Source organism: Chiloscyllium plagiosum, unplaced genomic scaffold (assembly GCF_037043375.1).
Source record: "Chiloscyllium plagiosum isolate Xiang-an unplaced genomic scaffold, Cpla_swu_hap1 HiC_scaffold_27, whole genome shotgun sequence".
NCBI classification, from domain to species: Eukaryota; Metazoa; Chordata; class Chondrichthyes; order Orectolobiformes; family Hemiscylliidae; genus Chiloscyllium; species Chiloscyllium plagiosum.
Genome location: NW_028270165.1, coordinates 75645344 through 75671007, shown reverse-complemented (window position 1 = coordinate 75671007; position 25664 = coordinate 75645344). Strand labels below are relative to the sequence as shown.

Below are 25664 nucleotides of genomic sequence, written 5' to 3'. Positions count from 1 at the left end.
TGTGCAGTGATGGAGTGTCCTCCAAATGCCTTTTTAAGCACCCTGTCTATATGTGACACAAACCACAATCTTGAACCTTGCTGAAGAAAGGCACACTGTTGAAACTTGTCGTCTTGCTGGATCAGCCTGGTTGGAAGATACTAAATCTCAAAAGGGCTGATATTGCACAAGAAGCATGCTGATAATGATTGGTCTTAAAGTGGATTCTGGTCAACACTTTGCCATAGAGATTGTACCAGAGAACCGTGTACAGTATTTCCAAGTTTCACATCTGTAAACTTTCCAATTCTGCACTGAGGTTTAGAAGCATGTGAGTTGAGTGTTGCTGGAAAAGCACAGCAGGTCAGGCAGCTTCCTGACTCGTTAGAAGAATGAGATGACCTTATTTAAACCAATAGAATTCTGAGGTGGGTAGGGGGCTTGTCAGGGTAGATCCAGATAAAATGTTCCCTTGTCAGGGGAATCTGGAACACGACCCAGATTACAAATAAGAGGCTTCCATTTCAGGCAGAAATGAGGAATATATTCTCTCGTTAGGTTTTGCAATGCTCCCCCACAGGGAGTAGTAGAGACTGGCTCTTTGAATGTGTCCAAGGCTAAATTGAAGAAAACTTTGAGTGACAGGGGAATGAAAGGTTATGGAGAACAGGCAGGAAATGAAGTTAAGGGTGCAGCAGGACACACATGATCTGATGGAATTGCAGAGCAAGCCCATGAGCTGAATGGCCCATTCCTGGTCCAATCTCTTACAAGCTGTGTCCAGGGCAGGAAGAGCTGAAAATGTGTTGCTGGAAAAGCGCAGCAGGTCAGGCAGCATCCAAGGAACAGGAGAATCGACGTTTCAGGAATTCCTGAAGAAGGGCTTATGCCCGAAACGTCGATTCTCCTGTTCCCTGGATGCTGCCTGACGTGCTGCGCTTTTCCAGCAACACATTTTCAGCTCTGATCTCCAGCATCTGCAGCCCTCACTTTCTCCTCCAGGGCAGGAAGAAACTAGCAAAGGTCTGTCAGTCGACATGAATCAGTATTTTTAGGAGAATTTGGAGTGGGGACAGTAATAGCTACAGCAGGGTGAGAATGGAGGGAGACTGGTGAATGGAGATCCCCATTTTTGGGGGAAGAAGAGGAGAAAGAATGTTCCACAGGAACGAGGATTGTCTGTTTGGAATTCCTATCCTGTGCAGATGGTAATGGCTTGTGTAATCACCTTTTACAGGATATGAGAAGGGAAGGAGTTGCAGACAGAAACCGCAAAACACGATCTGATGGAGACAATCGATTCATTGGCATAGGAATATCATCAGCCTTTGAATCTCGCACTGTTTTATTTCTGTTCTGTTCTGTCTGCTTTGCAAGGTTTCAAACATCAGAGAGACTGAGGCATACAGACCTGAGTGAGAGTGTCCCAATGAACTGACTGGGAAGAACTTTAACAGGTTACGCAGCCTGAAATGGCAATACCCCATGTGCAGCAGCAAGGGACATTCCATGTGTGAGTGGTCTTCCAACTGATTGTCGAAGCTGGAGAGAGACAAGGATTCCCACGTCATGGAGAAACCGTGGAAATGTGGGGACTGTGGGAAGGAATTCAAATTCCCGTGTCTGCTCGAATCCCATCGCCGTGGTCACACCGGGGAGAGGCCGTTCACCTGCTCTGTGTGCGGGAAGGCGTTCATTCAGCTGTCCACCCTGGTGACCCACCAGCGGGTTCACACCGGGGAGAAGCCGTTCACCTGCTCAGAGTGTGGGAAGGGCTTCACCCGGCTGTCTACTTTGCAGGCCCATCAGCACATTCACACCGGAGAGAGGCCGTTCACCTGCTCGGTCTGCGGGAAGGGGTTCATTGATTCGTGTGGCCTGCAGAGACACAAGCGGGTTCACACTGGGGAGAGGCCATTCATCTGCTCGGTGTGTGGGAAGGGCTTCACCCATTCGACCGCCCTGCTGACCCACCAGCACATTCACACCGGGGAGAGGCCGTTCTCCTGCTCCATCTGTGGGAAGGGCTTCACGGATTCCTCCGCCCTGCAGATACACCAGTGGGTTCACACTGGGCAGCGGCCGTTTACCTGCTCCGTGTGTGGGAAGGCCTTCAGTCGATCATCCCATCTGCTGAGACACCTCTCCAGTCACACCGAGTAGAGAATTTTTAAATCCTTCGTCTGTGTGGGTGTGACTTCAAGAGAGTACCCATTCACTGGTCAGTTGAGCATCTATTAAGAGACACTTAATGATTTGGAACATGCAGTGACATCAGGAAGTATATACCTGAAATGTTTGACTCTGTAGAAATTTGAGTTGGAAAGTGTGCCACTATAAGAAGTACTGCAGGTCAGGCAGCGTCCGAGGGGCAGGAGAGTTGATGTTTCGGGCACAAGCCCTTCATCACGTTCCAGCGCCACACTTTTAGACACTGACTTTCTAGTATCTGCAGTCCTCACTTGCTGTGAGTCTGAGAAAATCTACCCCATGTAAAGATTGGCTCCGGTATCTCCCTTCCAATGAGGCTGTCAGGATGATTACATGGGAAACAGCGAAAGCTCGTCCAATGCTGAAGGTCGGACAATTAGGAAAAATAAAGTTTCTGGCGGCGGCTTACAATCCTGGTAGCTTTTGAGAAATGCCCCAAGGTACTTGGACATTGTCAGGATTTGGTGACCAACTGAGGTTCCCATGGTCTGAGCCACACAACAAGTGGCAGCATGGAGAAGGGAATGTGGACATGGGTTACATCCCTACCATAAAGTCAAAGAACTCGACAGCATGGAAACAGACCTTTCGGTCCAACACATCCATGCCGACCGGATATCCCAAATTGGTGAGGCCACTTCTGGAATACTGTGTTCTGCTCGAGTCTCTCTGCTTCAGGAAGGGTTTTAAACTTAAACAGTTCAGAAAAAGTTTACAAAGATGTTGCCAGGGGATGGAGGGTTTGAGGTAAAGATGAATGGGCTGGGGCAGTTTTCTCTGGAGCATCAGAGGTTGAGGGGTGACCTTATAGAGGTTTATAACATCATGAGTGGCATGGATATGGTGAATACCCAATTATGTTTTCCCAGGATGGGCGAGTCCAAAACTAGAGGGCGTAGGTATAAGGTGAGAAGGGAAAGGTTTAAAAGGGGCCTAAATGCCCTAAACACCTTCCTTTGGACTCACTCACTCTTCCCTTGCTACAAGTGAACAGTCTCCCCCTATCCCCCTCTCCCCAGGACAAAGAATGGAAAGGGGGAGACATTGCTTTGCTCCCAGATGTCCAGAGGAATTGGGAGGTCATGTTGTGGCTGTACAGGATGTTGGTTCAGCCACTTCTGGAATATTGAAATCATGAGGGGCATGGGTAGGGTAAAAACATTGGGACACAGACTTTAACCTCACACCTTCAATGCATTATCTGAGCTGAGATGGCACCTATTGAAGCTATTTTAAACTTTTTAAAATGAAAAGACTTACAAATGAAAGAACCATTAATATTACATTCCAGAACAATAGTCTAGTGCAATGCAGGGCGGCTGGCCAATGGTGGAGCATGGGATGTCAGCGGCCAGCACCGCGGCTTCTATTGGCTCCTTCAGGGTTTCCCCCGCCCTGACCCGTCCCATAGACCTCACAACGCAGAGGTAGCCCTGTCGGTTTCAAAGTGAAACTCCTTCCCTCTGACGAACATCCGAGAGCAAAGCAATGTCTCCCCCTTTGCATTCCTCATTCATGATTTGGTGATGCCGGTGTTGGACTGGGGTGTACAAAGTTAAAAATCGCACAACACCAGGTTATAGTCCAACAGGTTTAACTGGAAGCACACTAGCTTTCGGAGCGACGCTCCTTCATCAGGTGATTGTGGAGGGCACAATCCTAACACCGAATTTATAGCAAATATTTCGTGTGATGTAACTGAAATTATACATTGAAAATACCTTGATTGTCTGTTGAGTCTTTCATCAGTTTGAATACCATGATAGTTTCACTTCTTTCATGTGTAAATCACAAAACCGTTTTAAAGGTTATAGCTAACCTGAAAATGCAACTTTAAAAAAAAACGGTTTTGTGATTTACACATGAAAGAAGTGAAACTATCATGGTATTCGAACTGATGAAAGACTCAACATTGGGGTGTACGGGGTTGGAGTTCGCCCAGCACCAGGTTGTAGTGCAGCAGGTTTGGTTGGAGGCGCGCTGGCTTTCGGAGCGTTGCTCCTTCACCGGGCGGTGGTGGAGGGCTTGACCCTAACACAGTCTGTAGCGAGAATTTGCGGTGTGGTGTGGCTGAGATTGTGCAATTGAGAGATTGATTGTCTGATGGGCCTTCATCTGTTGGAGTGCAGTGGTGGTTTCGCTTCTTTCATGTGTGAATCACAAAACCTTTTTTAAAAAGGTTGCATGCTCGGGTTGGCTGTTAACTATCTAGGTGGTGGCTAGACAATATGTTGAGGGTGTTGGCCCCTTGTGTTTATGTAAAACTCCGTTATCTCACTTTTTAGATTAGAATCAATCTAAACATCATGGCACAGACAGAGAACACAGGGGGCCAACACCTTCAACATATTGTCTAGCTATCACCGTTGTTAACAGCTAATCTAACAATGCAACTTTTTAAAAAAAGTTTTGTGGTTTACACATGAAAGAAGTGAAACTATCATGGTATTCTAACAGATGAAATGCTTAACAATCAAGTTTTCAATGTATAATTTCAGTTACATCACACTGTAAATTTTTGCTATAAATTCTGTTAGGATTGAGCTCTCCACTATCACCTGATGAAGGAGCGTCGCTCCGAAAGCTAGTGCTTCCAATTAAACCTGTTGGACTATAACCTGGTGTTGTGATTTTTAATGCTGGGAGGAGAGCAGACAACTGAAGTGAATGCAGAGAGGGAGCAGACTCTGCAAAGGTGTTCAGATGCTCTCTGCCCCTCTTAAAGGTATTTTCATTTTTTCCCCTGTTTGGCACATTTATTTGAAAACAGTTTGCACCTTGGAAAAAGATTGCTTCTTTTTGCATGCTCACAATTAAGAGTAGCTTTTCATGGAATGGAGCAGCATTTAAGGGGTTGGCACATTGATATAAAATGTCAATGTATGTTGCTTCATGTGGTGTATATCTGATGCTGTTGGCTGTTGTAAAAGCTTCATGGCTATTATTCTTCACCTTCTAATGTAGTAATGGAGTTACGTCCTGTATTTCTTTTCATCATTTTCATTGAATAGGACAGAAGGAAATCCTTCAGCAACTTTAATGGCTTTCTTTTCTCAAGTAGCCTTGACATGTCCCTGATTCCAGCTCCATTTCTAGCACCTTTCTCAGCAGCTTGTTCCAGGTCATTGTCACCAAAATGAAGTTTTCCTCCATACACACTTAAGGCTATCTGGTTGCATGAGGGTTTTCAGGTTTGTGTCCTGGATAATGTGATCAGCAGGTATCTGGCAATCTACAGGAATTGTCACCTATGTTATGTTCATTTAACTGTACTGACAGTGATCATTTATTTTGCGATTTCTTTTGCAGAAAGAAATCTGAAAGCAAATAATACATGAACTTCTAACAGAGCCACTTGATTCATTGGGACTTCAATATCAGCAGCCATTCCAATTGAGCAGAAATGTTTGTTTTTGTCTGCTTGACAGATTGTGGCAGGAAGAACATTGAGGCACAGATACCCAAGTGAGGTAGATTCAGGGCACTGACTGTGAAAGGCACTTTAATGATTTATTCAGCTTGGGGCATCAAAATCACACCACCAGAGACTGTTGACCTGCTCTGTGTGCGGGAAGGATTCGTTAATTCTTCCATCCTACTGATGCGCTAGCAGGTCCTCATCGGGGAGAGGCCATTCACCTGCCCGGAGTGCAGGAATGCATTTAGTCAAATGTGCAACCTGTGGACACACCAGCGGATCCACACTGGGGAGAGGCCGTTCACCTGCTGTTCGTGCTTCACCAGCTCCTCCCACCTGCAGAGGCACCAGTGAGTTCATGTGCCATTGCAGGGGGATTGAAGGAGTGACGGCCGAGTGCCATTACCAACTGGACGATCAACCCGGTTCTGGGGACTCAATGGTTCGAATCCAACTGTGGCAGATTGTGGAATTGGAATTCAGTCAGAAATCTGGAGTTCAGCCTCTAATGACAAAACTATTTTTGGGGGGGAACAAAAACCATCTGATTCACTCCTGCCCTTTTTAGGGAATGAAGCTGCTGTTGTGGGAGAGGATTTACTCAGTCATCCCAGCTGCAATCCTTTACCCGGTCTGGCCTACATGTGACTCCAGACCCAAAGCAGTGTGGTTGACTCTTGACTGCTTCCCCTGGCAAATGATTGGGGAGACATTTACTTGGATACAGTGTATAGGTTGAAATTGCTGAGTCAGGCAATATTTGCTACAGGTGATGGCTGTACCAAGGATCCAATTACAAAGGGACAACTCAGTGCTGACTCAGTAAAGGAAGTGGGGTGACAATCGACAATAGGTGCAGGAGTAGGCCATTCTGCCCTTCGAGCCTGCACCGCCATTCAATATGATCATGGCTGATCATTCCTAATCAGTATCCTGTTCCTGCCTTATCTCCATAACCCTTGATTCCACTATCCTTGAGAGCTCTATCCAACTCTTTCTTAAATGAATCCAGAGAGTGGGCCTCCACTGCCCTCTGGGGCAGAGCATTCCACACAGCCACCACTCTCTGGGTCAAGAAGTTTCTCCGGAGCTTTGTCCTAAATGGTCTACCCCGTATTTTTAAGCTGTCCTCTGGTTCGGCGCTCACCCATCAGTGGAAATATGTTTCCTACTGCCAGAGTGTCCAATCCTTTCATAATCTTATACGTCTCAATCAGATCCCCTCTCAGTCTTCTAAACTCAAGGGTATACAAGCCCAGTCGCTTCAGTCTTTCAGTGTAACTCCAGGAATTGACCTCGTGAACCTACGCTGCACTCCCTCAATAGCCAGAATGTCTTTCCTCAAATTTGGAGACCAGAACTGCACACAATACTCCAGGTGTGGTCTCACCTGTACAGCTGCAGAAGAACCTCTTTGCTTCTATACTCAATCCCTCTTGTTATGAAGGCCAGAATGCTATTAGCCTTCTTCACTACCTGCTGTACCTGCATGCTTGCCTTCATTGACTGGTGTACAAGAACACCCAGATCTCTTTGTACTGCCCCTTTACATAAATTGATTCCATTGAGGTAGTAGTCTGCCTTCCTGTTCTTGCTACCAAAGTGGATAACCATACATTTATCCACATTAAACTGCATCTGCCATGTATCTGTCCACTCACCTAACTTGTCCAGGTCATCCTGTAATCTCCTAACATCCTCATCACATTTCACCCTGCCACCCAGCTTTGTATCATCAGCAAATTTGCTAATGTTATTGCTGATACCATCTTCTATATCATTAACATATATTGTAAAAAGCTGCGGTCCCAGTACTGATCCCTGCGGTACCCCACTGGTCACTGCCTGCCATTCCGAAATGGAGCCGTTTATCACTACCCTTTGTTTCCTGTCAGCCAACCAACTTTCAATCCAAGTTAGTACTTTGCCCCCAATACCATGCGCCCTAATTTTACTCACTAACCTCCTGTGTGGGACTTTATCAAAAGCTTTCTGAAAGTCCAAGTACACTACATCTACTGGATTTCCCTCATCCAACTTCAGAGTTACATCTTCAAAAAATTCAAGATTAGTCAAGCATGATTTCCCCTTCATAAATCCATGCTGACTCTGTCCTATCCTGTTACTACTATCCAGATGTGCAGTAATTTCATCCTTTATAATAGACTCCAGCATCTTTCCCACCACTGAGGTCAGACTAACTGGTCTATAATTTCCTGCTTTCTCTCTCCCACCTTTCTTAAAAAGTGGTAAAACATTAGCAGCCCTCCAATCCTCAGGAACCGACCCCGAATCTATTGAACTCTGGAAAATAATCACCAACGCATCCACGATTTCCTGAGCCACCTCCTTCAGTACCCTGGGATGTAGACCATCAGGCCCCGGAGACTTATCAACCTTCAGACCTAACAGTCTCTCCAACACCAAACCCTGGCAAATATAAATTCCCTTAAGTTCAGGTCCTTCAGCCACTGTTACCTCAGGGAGATTGCTTGTGTCTTCCCCAGTGAACACAGATCTGAAGTACCCATTTAATTCCTCTGCCATTTCTTTGTTCCTAGTAATATATTCCCCTGTTTCTGTCTTCAAGGGCCCAATTTTTGACCTAATCATTTTTTTGCCTTGCACATACCTAAAAAAGCTTTTACTATCCTCCTTAATATTCTTGGCCAGTTTACCTTCTGACCTCATTTTTCCTCTGCGTATTTCCTTCTTAGTAATCCTCTGTTGCTCTTTAAAAGCTTCCCAGTCCTCAGTTTTCCCACTTATCTTAGCTATGTTATACTTTTTCTCTTTTAACTTTATATGTTTCTTTACTTCCCTTGTCAGCCACGGCCGCCCATGCCTCCTCCTGGGATCTTTCTTCCTTTTAGGAATGAACTGATCCTGCAACTTCTGCATTATACACAGAAATATCCGCCATTGCTCCTCCACGGTCATCCCTGCTAAGGTATTGCACCATTGAACTTTGGCCAGCTTTGGTGGGGAGTGTGTGCACTTGGGGCTGTTGAAAAATAAGCTACCTTTTAGCTGGGGAGATCTGGAGATGTAACAAAGTTGGTTTGCAATAATTATTACCTGAAGTTACTGTCAGACTCAGACATTGAAAGCTGTGAGATCCGAAAGGTTTGTGTTTTAAAGCTGCTCATTTCCTTCAGCCTGCAGCACTAAGTTTCCAATGTCATGTATCAGAAGGAGCAGTGAATGAGGAGCTAGCATCATTAGAAATTATAAAATTTTCACCTCTGCAGATTCTGCATCGTTTCATAGGCATTATAAAAATGTTTACACTCAACAGCTGGTTGTGTGGGCTGTATTCACTAGAAACAGATTAAAAAGCACATAGGTTATAAGTGCAACAGGTTTATTTGTAAGTACGAGCTTTCGGAGCACCGCCCCTTCATTGGGTGGAGCAGGATCATAAGACACAGAATTTACAGAAAAAGATTAGTATCATGCAACTGAAATTATATATTGAACAAACTTGGATCACTGTTAAGTCTTTCATCTTTTAGAATGGATTGCAGGTTACCGTTCATTAATATGTAAATCCCAGAACTTCTTTTAAGTCACATTCTTGGGATAACTTAAGGTTTTTAAAAAAAAGTGACATCTCAGCTCAGACAATGCATGAAAGGTGTGAAGATAGTCTGTCTGTATCCCAATTTTGAGTCAGACTGGTTTATTTCCAAAGTAGGAATTTATGAAATACTATACAGATTGACTTCCTGTAGATTGTGTTTTTGAGCAAAATACAATACGTCTGCAAATGTAAATTCTCCCCATAACTTGTGTGTGTACATGAGAGAGAGACTGTTTGCGTATGTGCATGCTTAGTAAATTGTATGTGTTGATGGAGTGTAAGTATGTAAGAGTGTGTTTGGGTGAGTGTGAGAGGTGTGTGTATGAGAACCAATTGAGCAGTTACACAACACACATTTGAGGGCTCAATGGGACTTGTCATTCCATTTGAGGACAGTGGGAGGAACTGGATGCTGTGATCTATGGCAAATGCGTGATGGAGGACCTTGGGCTCAGAGATGGAGCTGGAAGGCAGGGCAGGACACGTTGGGTGTAAGTTGGGGGCAAGTTAACCTCACAGCACCAGGGACTTGGGTTTGATTCCATCCTCGGGGGACTGTCTGTGTGGACTTTGGCACATTCTGCCCCTTGTATCTACATGGGTTACCTCCGGGTGCTCCAGTTTCCACCCACAGTCGAAATATCTGCAGCTTAGGGTGGATCGGCCATGCTAATGTGTCCAGTGATGTGCAGCCTAGGGTGGATTAGCCTTGGGCAATTGCAGAGCTGTAGGGTAATTGGGTGAGTCTGGGTGGGCTGCTGTTTGGAGGGTCAGTGTGAATTCGATGGGCCAAAAGGCCTGTCAGGATTCTATGATTCTACTGCCTTAGCCATGTGTATATTGAGAAATGATTGCCCCAAAACTACTGTGGGAGGAGTGGGTTCCAGTTCATGGGACACTAATAGGAGTCCTAGGGAAAGTTGGATTTGTACTGTCTTCCCCCATTCTCTGTCCCCCGTCCATTCTTCCCCCCCGCCCATTCTCTCTCTCTCCCCACATTCTCTGTCCCCCGTCCATTCTTCCCCCCCGCCCATTCTCTCTCTCTCCCCACATTCTGCATCCCCTCATTCTCTCCCCCGAACCCTCTGCCACCATTCCATTATCCCCTACTCCCCATTTCCCCATTCTCTAACACCCCTACCCTCTGTCTGCTTGTCCATTTTCTCTCCCTTCTCTTCCCCACCCCCCACCCCCCACAGTCCTTCCTCTTCTCCCCCCCCCCATCAGTCCTTCCTCTTCCCCCCCCCCCCAGTCCTTCCTCCCCCCCCCCCAGTCCTTCCTCCCCCCCCCCCCCCAGTCCTTCCTCTTCCCCTTCTCTTTCTCTCCCACCCCCACCCCCACTGCTTTGTCTTCTATCGAGCCCTCTTTGATCATTTATCAACCCTCCTACGTAGAGAGAGAGAGAGAGACTGGATATTTATGACTGTAGCTGGGAGACGGTGTGCAAGAAATAGCTGATTTTCAAAATTTGAGAAATTCTCAATGAGACATTCAGAAACATCATTAAAGTCTAAACGCATGCATGGAGGACCTTGGGCTCAGAGATGGAGCTGGAAGGCAGGGCTTTTTAAAAAAAGCTGCAGAAATCTTTCTGAAACTTGCATGCAAGTATGTGCAGTTAGGGCACAGTTCAGGACAGGCTGTAAGGGGTGAATGGCCTTTTCCTAGTCTTGTGGAATTGGTCCAATTGTATAGAAAGAGAGTCAGAGTTGTAGAGCATAGAAACAAACCCTTCGGTCCGTGACGACCAGATATCCTAAATTAATCTGGTGACCCATTTGCCAGCATTAGATTAGATTAGATTAGATTACCTACAGTGTGGAAAGGTCCACATTTATCTTTCCCCTCTTACCCTAAACCTTCCTGTTCATGTACCCATCCAGCTGTTGCAAATGTTGCAATTGCACCTGCCTCTACAAATTCCTTTGGCAGTTTGTTCAATACACATACTACCCTCTGCATGAAAACGTTGCCTCTGAGGTCCCTTTTAAACCTTTTCCCTCTTACCCTAAACCTATGCCCCTCTAGTTTGGGACTCTGTACCCTGGGGAAAAGACATACAAAGGTTGGGCAGCCAACCAACATGCAAAAGGAATAAAATGTCGAGCCAAGAGGGGAGAAATTTGTGGCTCCAGCTTTTTCTATCCGATTGGCGTTTGGACACTTAAAAATTTGTCGATAAAACCAGCCTCTCAACAAAACATACTGAGCATGCTCCTCGGTGTCAGTAAGGACTGCGCATGTTCGCCGGTGTCAGCAAAGCAATGCACATGCTCCTTGGTGTCCGCAGAAATGGCACGCGACCGTCTTTCCATGGGCCAATTGGAAGCCCTGGAGAACCGGAAGGAGCCTGGTCTTCCTGCCAATCAGATTCCCCCCCCACCACCCATTGTCTAAATGCGGAAGTTGGACCATGAGCTGTTGCTGCTGCTGCTCCTCTCTCTCTGAATGAAGATTGAGCTTCACCCCAGACTGCAACTTACTTCCTCTGTCCAACATCTGTGAGTACAACACTCTCTCTTTTCTCACCCCCTTTTCTATTTTGTTTTCATTCTGGGGTTGAATTGTTGACTTGCAGCAACTGAAAGGAAAGGGAGTGAATCCAGGGAGGGGACAGACCCTGGAAAAGTTGGTCCAGGTCTGTGTTTCAATTAGCACAGACACAGCAAATCTAGTACCACAAGGTAAAGTTATAGGCTTTGCTGTGGGGAAAAAAATAAGCAGAAAGGTGCATTGTTTAAATGGTGATATATTGAACATAGAACATTATAACACAGTACAGGCCTTTTGGCCCTCGTTGCGTCACCCTGTGAAATCAATCTGAAGCCCATCTAACACGATTCCATTCTCATCCATACGCCTATTCAATGGTCATGTAAATGCCTGTAAAGATGGTGAGTCCACAACTGTTGCAGGCAGTGCGTTCCACACCCCACTACTGAATAAGGAAACTACCTCTGACACCTGTCCTATATCTATCACCCCTCAATTTGAAGATATCTCCCCTCGTGCTAGCCATCACCATCTGAGGAAAAAGGCTCTCACTGTCCACCCAATCTAACCCTCTGATTATCTTACGTCTCAATTAAGTCACCTCTCAACCTTCTTCCCTCTAATCAAAAACATCTCGAGTCCCTCAACCTTTCCTCGTAAGACCTTCCCTCCATACCAGGCAACATCCTGGTAAATCTCCTCTGAACTCTTTCCAAAGCTTCTGCATCCTTCCTATAATGCGGTGACCAGAACTGCATGCACTACTCGCAAGTGCTGCCACATCAGAGTTTTGTACAGCTGCCACATGGTTCCATGGTTGTGGGCGGCACGGTGGCACAGTGGTTAGCACTGCTGCCTCACAGCGCCTGAGACCCGGGTTCAATTCCTGCCTCAGGCGACTGACTGTGTGGAGTTTGCATGTTCTCCCCGTGTTTGCGTGGGTTTCCTCCGGGTGCTCCAGTTCCCTCCCACAGTCCAAAGATGTGCAGGGTCAGGTGAATTGGCTATGCTAATTTGCCCATAGTGTTAGGTAAAGGGGTAAATGTAGGGGTATGGGTGGGTTGCGCTTCGGCGGGTCAGTGTGGACTTGTTGGGCCGAAGGGCCTGTTTCCACACTGTAATGTAATCTTTAAAAAAAAACTCGATCCCTTTACTAATAAAAACCGTATGCCGCCTTAACAGCCCTTTTAACCTGGGTGGCAACTTTGATGGATCTATGTACATGCACACCGAGATCTCTTTGCTCATCTACACCACCAAGAATCTTACCATTTGCCTGTATCCTGAATTCCTGTTACTCCTTCCAAAGGAATCACCTCACTTTTCTTCATTAATCTCCATTTGCCACCCGTCAGCCCAGCTCTGCAGCTTCTCTCCATCTCCCTGTGACCTACAAGATCTTTTGGCATTCTTCACAACGGTACCAACCTTCATTGTTATCCGCAGATTTACTAGCCCATCCTTCTTCACCCTCATCCATAAAAATGGCAAACAGCAGTGGACCCAAAGCAGATCCTTGCAGTACACCACTAATACCTGAACTCCAGGATGATCATCTCCCATCAACCACTACCCTCTGTCTTCTTTCAGCCAGTCAATTTCTGATCCAAACATTCAATCCCATGTCTCTGTATTTTCTGCAATAGCCTACAGTGGGGAACCTTATCAAACACCTTACTGAAATCCATATACACCACATCAATGGCTTTACCCTCATCCACCTGTTTGGTCACCTTCTCAAAGAACTCAATAAGGTTTGTGAGACACAATCTCCCCTTCACAAAACCGTGTTGACTATCCCTAATCAACTTATTCCTATCGAGACGATTATAAATCCTATCTCTTATAATCTTTTCAAACACTTTACGCACAACCTAGGTAAGACTCGCGGACCTGTAATTACCGGGTTGTCTTTACTCCCCTTGAATAACGGAACAACACTTGCTATCCTCCAGCCTTCTGGTACTACTCCTGTAGACAATGACAACATAAAGATCAAAGCCAAAGGCTCGGCTATCTCCTCCATGACTTCCAAGAGAATCCTAGGATAAACCCCAACTGGCTCGGGGGATTTATCTATTTTCACACTTTCTAGAATTTCTAACACCGCCTCCTTGTGAACCTCCATCACATCTAGTCTCGTAACCTGTTTAACAGTATTCTGCTCAACAACATTGTCTTTTTCCAGTGTTAATACTGATGAAAAATATTCATTTAGCGCTTCCCCTATTTCCTGTGACTGCAGGCACAACTTCCTGCCACTGTCCTTGATTGGCCCTAATCTTACTCAAATCATTCTTTTATCCCTTTATATATCTGTGGAAAGGATCAGGGAAAACCCGAAAGCTATCTGCCAACAACTTCTCACGTCCCCTCCTCACTCATCTCCGCTCTCTTTAGGTCTTTCCTGGCTATCTTGTAACTCAATTGCCCTAACTGAGCCTTCATATCTCATCCTAACATAAGCTTTCTTCCTCCTCTTGACAAGAGATTCAACTTCCTTAGTAAACCACGGCTCCTGCGCTTGACAACTTCTCCCTGTTTGACAGGTACATACTTATCAAGGACACACAGTAGTTGTTCCTTAAGTAAGATCCATATTTCTATTGTGCCCATCCCCTGCAGATTCCTTCCCCATCCTATGCATCCTAAATCGTGTCTAATTGCATCGTAATTGCCTTCTGGTCTATACCTATCCCTTTCCATTGCTAAAGGAAACTAACTGAATTGTGGTCACTATCACCAAAGTGCTCACCTACCTCCAAATCTAATGCCTGGCCAGGTTCATTACCCAGTACTAAATCTAATGTGGCCTTGCCCCTTGTTGGCCTGTCTACATACTGTATCAGAAAACCCTCCTGCACACAATGGCCAAAAACTGATCCATCTAAAGTACTTGAACTATAGTATTCCCAGTTAATATTTGGGAAGTTGAAGTCTCTCATAACAACTACCCTGTCACTCTTGCTCTTATCCAGAACCATCTTTGCTATCCTTTCCTCTAAATCTCTGGAACTATTTGGAGGCCTATAGAAAACTCCCCAAAAGGGTGGCCTCTCCTTTCTATTTTCTAATCTCAGCCCATACTACCTCAATTGATGAGTCCTCAAACGTCCTTTCTGCAACCGTAATATCGTATTGGACTAACAGTGTCCCACCCCCACCTCTTTTACCATCTTCTGTATTCTTACCCCTCTGGTTTAGGTGTAGACCATCCTGTTTGTAGAGGTCCCACCTACCCAGAAACAGCCTCAATTATTGAGTAATCCAAATCTCCTTCCCCCGCCCCATTCCTGTAGCCACATGTTCAACTGCTCTCTCACGAGCACGTGGCATGGGCAACAAGCTAGAGATAACAACTGTTTGTCTGAGGTCTAAGCTGCCACCCTTGCTCCCTGAATCTTTGCCTTAAACCCCCATCTCTCGCCCTGTCTGTCGTTGGTGCCTATGTGGACCACTACTTGGGCTGCTCCCCCTCCCCTGCAAGGATCCTGAAAACATGATCAGAGACATCATGACCCCTGGAAGGCAGCACACCAACCAGGAGTCTCTCTCATTCCCACAGAACCTCCTGTCTGTTCCCCCTAACTATGGAGTCCCCAACGACTAATTCTCTGCCTCTTCCCTTCTGAGCAATAATGACAGACGCTGTGCCAGAGACCTGTGCCCCATTGCCTTCCCCTGGTAAGTCGTTCCCCCCCCCTCCCAACAACAGTATCCAAAATGGTATACTTGTTGAGGGGATGTGGAGAAAGTGAGGGCTGCAGATCAGAGTCGAAAGGTGTGGCGCTGGAAAAGCACCTCAGGTCAGACAGTATCAGAGGAGCAGGAGAGTCGCTGTTTCAGGCCCTTCAGGAATGACGTGTGGATGTACAAAGGGGCCTCAGCGTCCTTCTACACCAGTCACTGCCAGTTGTCAGACAGGTACAGCAAGCAATCAGCAAAGCAAGTGGTCTGTTGGGAAGAGGTATTGAGTTGAGAAGTGGGGATGTCTTCCTGCAGTTAGGGGGTCATTGAATATCTCCAAGACTGAGTTCATTTGATTTTTGAACAACAAAGAAGTGGATGGTTGAGGGAAGGCAAGAAAATGGCTTTAAGACCAATACAGAACAGTTACTGAAACAGACCCTTCAGTCCAACTCGTCCCTGCTGACTGGTCCTCAAACTAAAGTAGACCTACGAGCCTGTGTTTAGCCCATATCCCTCCGAACCTTTCCTATTCACGTACTTATCTAAATGTTTTTTAAACATTTTAACTGTAGCTGCATCCACCACTTTCGCTAGACATCCATTCAACTCGTGAACCACTCTGCATGAAAAAAGGTGCCCCTCGTGTCTTTTTAAAATCTTTCTCCTGCCACCTTCAAAATTTGCTCCCAAATCTTGAAACCCCCCACCCTAAGGGCAGAGGACATCTGCCATTCACCTCACCGATATCCCACATGATTTTTAATGGTCTGTAAGGTCACACCTCAACCTCCTAGGCTGGGAATTTTTTCACTGGAGCATATCTCTCTGGCTGAAGAGGTTTCTCCTTATCTCCATTCTGAAAGGTCTTCCCCTTACTCCAAGACTGTATCCTCATCCTCAGGTCCTAGTCTCTGCTGCTAATGGAAACATCCTCCCAACATCCACTCTGTCCAGGCCGTTCTGTCTGCTTCAATTAAATCCTCCTCCCCCCACCCACCCCCCCCCCCCCCCCCAAAACTGAGTGTGGCCCTGTTCATTAGCATGAACCAGCCCCTTCAGGATGACGTACAGCAGGGCTTAGGTTCAGCAAAGTGAGGGTCCGAGGTGTGGCAGGTGAAGTTTAATTTAGATAAATGAGGTGTTGCATTTTGGAGACATAAATTGTACAATATAGGATGTAGACAGTTAATGGGAATGTTGCAGAGCAAAGAGACCTTGCAGTGCAGGTTCATAGTTCCTTGAAAGTACAGTTGCAGATAGATAGGATAGTGAAGAAGACGTTTGGTATGCTTGCCTTTATTGGTCAGTATATTCAGTATAGGAATGGTGGTCACAGCGGCTGGACATTACATTGATTAGGCCACTTTTGAATACTGCGTTCAGTTCTGGTCACCGTGACAGGAAAGATGTTGCAAAACTTTGAAAGCATTTGGAGAAGACTTACAAGGTTGTTGCCAGAGTTGGAGGGTTTGAGTAATAGGAAGAGGCTGAATAGGCTGGGGCTGTTTTCCCTGGAGCATCGGAGGCTGAGGGGTGACTTTATACAAGCTCATAAGGGCCATGGATAGGGTGAAGAGCTGAAATCTTTTCTCCTGAGTAGGGGAGTCCAAACCTAGAGAGTATAGGTTAGAGGGGAAGGATTTAAAAGGGACCTGAGGGGCAACCTTTTCATGCAGAGGGTGGTGCGTGTATGAAATGAGCTGCCAAATGAAGTGGTGGGGGCTGGTACAATTATAACATTTTAAAAAGCATCTGGATGTATATTTGAATAGGAAGGGTTCAGTGATATGGGCCAAATGCTGGCAAATGGGAGTAGATTACTTTCGGATATCTGGTCAGCATGGGCGAGTTGAACTGAATGATCTCTTTCTGTGCTGTGTGACTAATAGTCTTTGGTGAAAGCAGATGTGTCATTGCGAAGACTGGACTTTCAGAGCAGTTTTCAAAGATGTTTTGCCCTTACTGGGAGCGGAAGAAGTTACAATGAAACCTTTCATTTGTGAGACAGCAACCTTAGAGGTCTCTCTCAAAATTGAGGGGCATGGATAGGGTAAATAGGCAAAGTATTTTCCCTGGGGTCAGAGTCCAGAACTGGAGGGCATAGGTTTAGGGTGAAAGGGAAAGATATAAAAGAGACCTAAGGGGCAACTTTTTCAGTGGTAAATGTATGGAATGAGCTGCCAGAGGAAGTGGTGGAGGCTACTGTAACAATTGAACCATTTAAGAGGCATTTGGATGGGTATATGAATAGGAAGGGTTTGGAGGGATATGGGCCGGGTGCTGGCAGGTGGGACTAGATTAGGTTGGGATATCTGGTCGGCATGGACGGGTTGGACCGAAGGATCTGTTTCCATGCTGTACGACTCTCTATGACTGAGTGAGCAAGCATATCTGGGATTTTAGTGGAAATTGGGAATTCATTGCACTGTGGGGGTGAAGTGCTCTAAGGTTTACCAACAGTAAGTAAAGTTTGCTGAGTGGGGACCCAGTGAGGGGTTAGGTGGGTTTTTGTTTTAAACTGCCCATTTCTTTCAGCCTCCAACACTGTTTCCAATGCTGGGCATCAGAGGGAGTGGTGAATCAGTAACTGGTATCGATGGAAGCCTTACAATTCTCAGTGCTGTAGGTATTGCGTTGTTTCATCAGCATTGTAAATGTTACTGTCACTAGAAATGATTAAGCAGATAGATAATACAAATACGAGAGGGCAGGGTGGGACTGAGGATCTGAAATCTGAATACATGTTGTTGTTAGGAGCAACCATTTAATACATGCTCTTACTAACATAAGCAGCAACAAAATGGCTTCTTATTGCACGTAACATGACAATATGGCTCAAATCGACAATTCTGCTTATAAGCTGTATAAAATGGCTTTTAACTCTACTAAAAGCTGCATTCTAGATTTAACCATTGTGTGCTTTAGCAAAGATTAGCAGACAATGCTTCCTTTGCAGCATAGAAATAACTAGACATAAGATATTACTAGCCATCCTAACTGACCTTGCAAGTGCAGATGCGGTGCTTAGATGTGTAAAGCAAGGTTGGTTCCCAGGAAATATCATTGGGTTAAGTTGCTGTCAATAATGTCATTTTATTAAATTTGATTGGTAATTGCTTGAATCTGCTGTGTAATTGTGGCTGTACTTTTCAAAAAAGATATAAAAATGTCTTTGTCTTAAGCCATGTGCGCAGTTTCTCTGAGGGACACAGAAGTGTTTAACCTCTGTTGCTAGACAACCAGTACCTGGCCGTAAAATAAAGTGTGAAATCTTACAGAGCCAGTCTGAATTGCTAGTGTTTATTGACTGACTGATTGTGGAACAGAGAGATTAGATTACTTAGTGTGGAAACAGGCCCTTCGGCCCAACAAGTCCACACCGACCCACCGAAGCGCAACCCACCCAGACCCATTCCCCTAATGCTACGGGCAATTTAGCATGGTCAGTTCATCTAACCTGCACATTTTTGGACTGTGGGAAGAAACCCACGCAAACACGGGGAGAATGTGCAAACTCCACACAGTCTCGGGAATGGAACCCGGGTCTCTGGTGCTGAGGCAGCGGTGCTAACCACTGCATGCCACCATGCCAGGGGAGTCCAGATCTTCAGGATCTTGTCGATTGATTTGCAGAAGGTGGGTGGTTCTGGGTGCTGTGATCCAGGGCAAGTACAACTGCGGTAAATCTCCGAAGCCCTACAGTGTGGAAGCAGGCCATTCGGCTCATCAGGTCCACACTGACCCCCTCCGAAAAGCATGCCAAAAAAAACACTGTCCTCCATTGATCTCCCTGTTCCCACAGAGTAAGATGTCGGTCTGTTCTCAGCTCGGTTGGATTTCTGCTGAAGCTTTGACCCCCTTTTTACACCTTCCAGAGCAATAAAACATTTAGTCGGTCAGGACCCAACCCAGAGTCTTCCAGCCTGTCAGTGATCCAGACACAGAATGTCATTGTGGTGGGGAATAAAACAAGAAAAGTGAAACAAAATTAGAAATAAATGCTCGGTTGGTGTTTGTGGTTAGTGTTTTAGGTTAATGTTTATTCATTAGAAAGTAAACCAGAAATAGGGGTCTCCCAGGATTCTTATATGCCCGATGTGAGGAATTCTCTCTCCCTTGCATCTAAGTAATAGTACTGAGCTATGATTTATAACAATACAGTATTTACATTATGTATTTCTATTAATCTGTTATCAAATAGACATCGAGATATACAGCACTGAAAGACTTTTTGATCTAACATATCCATGCAGACAAGGTGTTAATCTAGTTACATTTGCCAGCATTTAGCCCATATCCGTACAACCCTTCCTATTCACATACCCATCCAGATGCCTTTTAAATGTAATTGTACCGGCCACTTCCTCTGGCAGCTCGTTCTGTACACGCACCACTAGCTGTGTAAAAATGTTGCCGCTTAGATCCCTTTTAAATGGTTCCCCTCCCTCGCCTAAACCTATGCCCTCTGGTTTTGGACACCCCCACCCTGGAGAAAAGACCTTGCCTATTTACTTTATCCATGCCCCTCATGATTTCATCAAGTTTTATAAGGTCACCCCTCCACCTCTGATGCTCCAGGAAAACAGCTCTTTTGTATTCAGCCTCTACTTATACCACAACTCTCCAACCCAGTCAGGGTGGCATGGTGGCTCAGTGGTCAGCACTGCTGCCTCACAGCGCCAGGGACCCAGGTTCGATTCTAGCTTCTGGCGACTGTGTGGAGTTTGCATATTCTCCCCGTGTCTGCGTGGGTTTCCTCTGGGTGCTCTGGTTTCCTCCCACAGTCCCAAAATGTGCAGGTTAGGTGAATTGGTCATGCTAAATTGCCCGTAGTGTTAGGTGCATTAGCTAGGAGGAGTGGGTCTGGGTGGACTAGTTGGGATGAAGGGCCTGTTTCCACACTGGAGGGAAGCTAGTCAAAAAGCCCTGGTAACATCCTTCTCAATCTCTTCTGCACCCTTTCAAATTTCACAACATCCTTTCTATCCTCTAGCAGGGAGACCAGTATCAAATGAAATATTCCAAAAGTGGCCGAACGAATGTCCTGTACGGCTGCAATCCAATGCAATCGATGGGCCAAAGACCCTCTTTCTGCACTGCAAGGATTTTGTGACTTTATTCTGTGTCCCAGTCAATTTTAGTCACTATCTCTGGTGTATGGTTTGTCAAGGTGGGATCACTGGTACCAGCATTGCACACAATACTCCAAAAAGAAGCCTAACTCATTTCCTGTACAGCCACAACATGATCTCCCAACTGACCAATAAAGTCAAGTGTACCAAACACCTTTCACTATCCTGTCTAATTGCGACTCTACTTTCAAGGAACTATGAACCTGCCAGATGAGTCATACAGCATGGAAACAGACCTTCGGTCCAGCCATAATCCCAAATTAAACTAGTCACACCAGCCTGCTCCTGACCTTTTCTCCCTATTCACGTACTTGTCCACATGGCTTTTAATTGTACCCTCATCCACCACTTCCTCAGGAAGTTCATTCCACGCATGAATCACCCTCGAGAACATGGAACAATACAGCATGGAACAGGCCCTTCGGCCCACGATGTTGTACTGAACATTTGTCCTAGCTTAAGCACCCATCCATGTACCTATCCAATTGCCGCTTAAAGGTCGCCAATGATTCTGACTCTGCCACTCCCACAGGCAGCGCATTCCATGCCCCCACCACTCTCTGGGTAAAGAACCTACCTCTGACATCCCCCCTATACCTTCCACCCTTCACCTTTAAATTTATGCCCCCTTGTAACACTGTGTAAAATTAGTATTTGAACGGCTAGGATGAGGTTGAATTGAAATGGTTCATAAAATAAACAGTTTCTCCCAAACCCCCGACAGCAGCTATGGTAGCACCTCCAACTCTGGGTCTTCCCCTCCCCATGTGCTTCAGCTGCAGGGCAGCACAGGCCCACTGCCTGCCCTGCCCCCATTGATCCATTGTGATGTCACAATGCGGAGGTAGCCCTGTCAGTTTCAGAGTGAAACTCCCTCCCTCCCTCTGGGCAACATGGAATCCCTATAGTGTGGAAACAGGCCCTTTGGCCCAGCAAGTCCACACCGACCCTCCAAAGGATATCCCACTCAGACCCATTCCCCTATTACTCTACATTTACCCCTGACTAATGCACCTAACCTAGACATCCCTGAACGCTTTGGGGCAATTTAGCATGGTCAATTCACCTAATTTGCATATCTTTGAATTGTGGGAGGAAACTGGAGCAAACCCACACAGACACGGGGAGAATGTGCAAACTCCACACAGGCAGTCGCCTGAGGCTGGAATTGAACCCGGGTCCCTGATGCTGTGAGACAGCAGTGCTAACCACTGAGACACCGTGCTATCGTCCATTTGGGAGCAAAGCAATGTCTCCCCTTTCCATTCCTCATCCTGAGAGAGAGATTGGCACTCTGATATAAAATGTAGACACATGTTGCTTCATATGGTGTATATCTGATATTGTTGGCTGTTGTAAAAGCTTCTTTGCAATTATTCTTCTAATTACCTTGTAAAGTAGTAATGGATTTTTTTTAGATTAGATTTCCTACAGTGTGGAAACAGGCCCTTCAGCCCAACCAGTCCACACCGACCCTCCGAGTAACCCACCCAGACCCATCTCCCTCTGACTAATGCACCTAACACTATGGGCAATTTAGCATGGCCAATTCACCTGACTTGCACATTTTTGGATTGTGGGAGGAAACCAGAGCACCCGGAGGAAACCCACGCGGACACAAGGAGAATGTGCAAACTCCACACAGACAGTCACCCGAGGCTGGAATCAAACCTGGGACCCTGGTGCTGTCAGGCAATATTGCTAACCACTGAGCCACCGTGCTGCCCATGTAATGGAGTTACATATTGTATTTCTTGTCTTTTTTTTAATTTAATAGAACAGCAGGAAGTCATTCAGCAACTTTACTGACTTTCTTTTCTCAAGTAGCCTTGACATTTCATTATCATGTCCCTGATTCAGCTCCATTGCCAGCACCTTTTGTAGGAAGGTTGTCCCAGGTCATTGTCACCTAAATGACGTTTTCCTCCATTCACACCTAAGACTATCTGGCTGCATGAGGGTTTTCAGGTTTCTGTGTGCTGGGTAATATGTGATCAGCAGGCATCGGGCAATCTATAGCAATTGCCAACTATGTTATGTTAATTTAAGTGTACTGATGGTTGTCACCTTACGTTGTGAAGTTTTTTTGCAGGCAGACATGCGGAAAGAAAACTGAAAGCAATTGCTACATCGACTTTTGATGGACCCACTTGATTCATTGCGACTTGAATATCAGCAGCCATTCAAATCGAGAAGAAATGTCTGTTTGAGATTTTGGATGCTGGTGTGGCAGGAAGAATACTGAGACACCCGAGTGAGGGAGATTCGGTGCGCTGACTGTGAAAAGTGCTTCAAACCATTTACTCAGTTTGGAGGAATCAAAATCTCACCCCTCACGGTGGGGGAAGACTGTGTACCCGTTCTGTTTGTAATTTCAAACCCAGAGTGACACAAGGAAAGCTCTCCCCATGGGGAAACCGTGGAAATGTGGGGAATGTGGGAAAGGATTCCCTTCCCCCTCGGTGCTGGAAATGCACAGACGCGTTCACACCGGGGAGAGGCCATTCACCTGCTGTGTGTGTGGGAAGGGATTCAGTGATGTGAGCAACTTGCGGAAACACGAGCGGGTCCACACGGGAGAGAAGCCCTACACATGCTTGGTGTGCGGGAAGGGGTTCGCTCAGTCAGCTGCCCTGCTGATCCACAAGCGGGTCCACACGGGGGAGAGGCCGTTCTCCTGCCCTGAGTGTGGGATGACCTTTCGTCATGTGAGCAACATGCGGAAGCACGAGCGTGTCCACACGGGGGAACGGCCCTACAGGTGCCCCGACTGCGGGAAGGGGTTTGCTTGCTCGGCTAACCTGCTGATCCACCAGCGGGTCCACACGGGGGAGAGGCTGTACACCTGCTCAGAGTGCGGGAAGGGATTCATTGATTCTTCAAGCCTGCAGACCCACAAGCGGGTCCACACGGGGGAGAAGCCATTCACCTGCCCTGACTGCGGGAGGGACTTCAGTCACGCGGGCAACTTGCGGAAGCATCAGTGGGTCCACACCGGGGAGAGGCCATTCACTTGCTCCGAGTGCGGGAAGGGATTCATTGATTCTTCTGGCCTGCTGACCCACCAGCGGGTCCACACCGGGGAGAGGCCATTTGTCTGCTCCGAGTGCGGGAAGGGATTCATCGATTCTTCCAGCCTGCTGACCCACCAGTGGGTCCACACTGGGGAGAGGCCGCTCACCTGCTCTCAGTGCGGGAAGAGATTCACCAGCTCCTCCCACCTGCGGAGGCACCAGCGAGTTCACGTGCCATCACAGGGGGGATTGAAGGAGTGACAGCCGTGTGCCATTATCGACTGGACTACCAACCCAGTTCTGGGGACAGCCCGGTTCCAATCCCGGCATGGCCCGATGGCGGAATTGGAATTTGGACAGAATCCTGGAGTATGGAATCTAATGATGAAACCATATTCTGGGAAAAAGAAACCCCATCTGATTCACTCTTGTCCTTTTCAGGGAAGGAAACTGCCGTTGCGGAAAAGGATTCACTCAGTGGTTTCAGCTGCATCTTTTACCTGGTCTGGCCTACACGTGACTCCAGACCCACAGCAGTGTGGTTGAGACCTGACCAACGCCGCCTCCTCCCCCCACACACAGTGCAAATCTGCGGGGAGAAATTTACTTGGATGCAGTGTGTAGGTTGAAATTGCTGAGTAGGGCAATACTTTCTGCGTGTTTAGGCTGTACCAAGAATCCAATTACAAAGGGACAACTCAGCTGACCAATAGTAACGGCAGTGGGGTTGGAGGGGGGAGTGTGTGCGCTTTGACCTTGAGCTGATTGGGAAAAATTTTTTTTTCGTACACCTTTTTTTGCTGGGGTGATCAGAAGCTGTAACAAAGTTGGGTCGCAATAAAGGTTACTTGAACTTATCGCCTAGCTCAGACTCTCATTGAAAGCTGTGAGATCCAAATTGTTTTTGTTTTAAAGCTGCTGATTTCTTTCAGCCTCCAGCACTAAGTTTCCAATGTCGTGTATCAGAAGGAGCAGTGAATGAACAGCTAGTATTGTTAGAAACTGTAATTTTTTCAGGAGTGCCGGTACTGCATCGTTTCATCAGCATTGTAAAGTTTACTGCAGCACTGGGAGGTGTGGGCTGTGTTCACTAGACACAATGTGGAGGAGCCAATGTTGGACTGGGGTGGACAAAGTTAAAAATCACACTACACCAAGTTGTAGTCCCACAAGTTTATTTGGAAGCGCTAGCTTTCAGAGCGCTGCTCCTTCATTGGGTAGCTGTATAGTAGGATCATAAGACACAGAATTTATAGCAAAATATGACAGCGTCATGCAACTGAAACAATATATTGAACAAACCTAGATTGCTGTTAAGTCTTTCATCTTTTAGAATGGGTTGCAAGTTTCAGTTCATTAATATGTCAACCTCAGAGGTTCTTTTAAGTCACATCCTCAATGTAACTTTAGATTAGATTACTTTCAGTGTGGAAACAGGCCCTTCGGCCCAACAAGTCCACACCGCCCCGCCGAAGCGCAACCCACCCATACCCCCACATTTACCCCTTACCTAACACTACGGGCAATTTAGCATGGCCAATTCACCTGACCTGCACATCTTTGGACTGTGGGAGGAAACCGGAGCACCCGGAGGAAACCCACGCAGACACGGGGAGAACGTGCAAACTCCACACAGTTAGTCGCCTGAGGCGGGAATTGAACCCGGGTCTCTGACGCTGCGAGGCAGCAGTGCTAACCACTGTGCCACCGTGCCGCCCACAAACTTAAGGCTTTATTTAAAAAAAAGTTAATTCTCAGCTCAGACAATGCATGAAAGGTGTGAGGCTAGAGTCTGTGTATCCCAATTTTGAGTCAGACTGGTTCTATTTCCAAGTAGGAATTTTATAAAATATGACATGGATTGACTGCCTGCAGATTGTGCGCTTTTTCAGCAAAACAGGATGTATCTGTAAATTTGCCCCATAGACTTAGGTGTGTGTGTGTGTGAGAGAGAGAGAGCAAGCAAGTGAGCGTGTAAGAGAGTGTCCATGCTTGGTAAAGTGTGTGTTTGTGATGGAGTATAAGCCTGTGAGAGGGTATGTACATGGGTGAGAGTGTATAGTGTACTGTATTTGGGTCATCTGTAGTGTGACATCAACCCAAGGTCCCGGTTGAGGCCATCCTCACGGGTACCCAACTTGGCT

At 46.4% G+C, this 25664-nt stretch overlaps 3 protein-coding genes across 5 annotated transcripts in view; all 3 read left to right on the top strand.

The window, feature by feature from the left end:
- Positions 1-9384, top strand: part of LOC122543548 (uncharacterized) — a 398874-nt gene extending 389490 nt beyond the window's left edge. For 2 of the 3 annotated variants that reach the window (XM_087974936.1, XM_087974935.1), the window contains exons 2-3: positions 1217-2818; positions 5500-9384. In XM_087974936.1, coding sequence (XP_087831062.1) covers positions 1549-2142 — 594 coding nt within the window. In that variant the 5' untranslated portion in view covers positions 1217-1548 and the 3' untranslated portion in view covers positions 2143-2818; positions 5500-9384. The remainder of the gene's footprint in view (positions 1-1216; positions 2819-5499) is intronic. The other variant, XM_087974937.1, reaches the window with a different exon arrangement.
- Positions 9385-11590: 2206 nt separating this feature from the next.
- Positions 11591-24295, top strand: LOC122543515 (uncharacterized). The gene is made up of 2 exons (XM_087974925.1): positions 11591-11692; positions 22599-24295. The coding sequence occupies exon 2, from the start codon at positions 22915-22917 to the stop codon at positions 23779-23781; it is 867 nt and encodes a 288-aa protein (XP_087831051.1). The 5' UTR covers positions 11591-11692; positions 22599-22914; the 3' UTR covers positions 23782-24295.
- The window catches only part of LOC148144600 (uncharacterized), an 85438-nt gene continuing 71393 nt past the window's right edge, over positions 11620-25664 (top strand). Inside the window, exon 1 of the mRNA XM_087974944.1 lies at positions 11620-11692. The gene's annotated coding sequence lies outside the window, so the exon portion shown is untranslated. The remainder of the gene's footprint in view (positions 11693-25664) is intronic.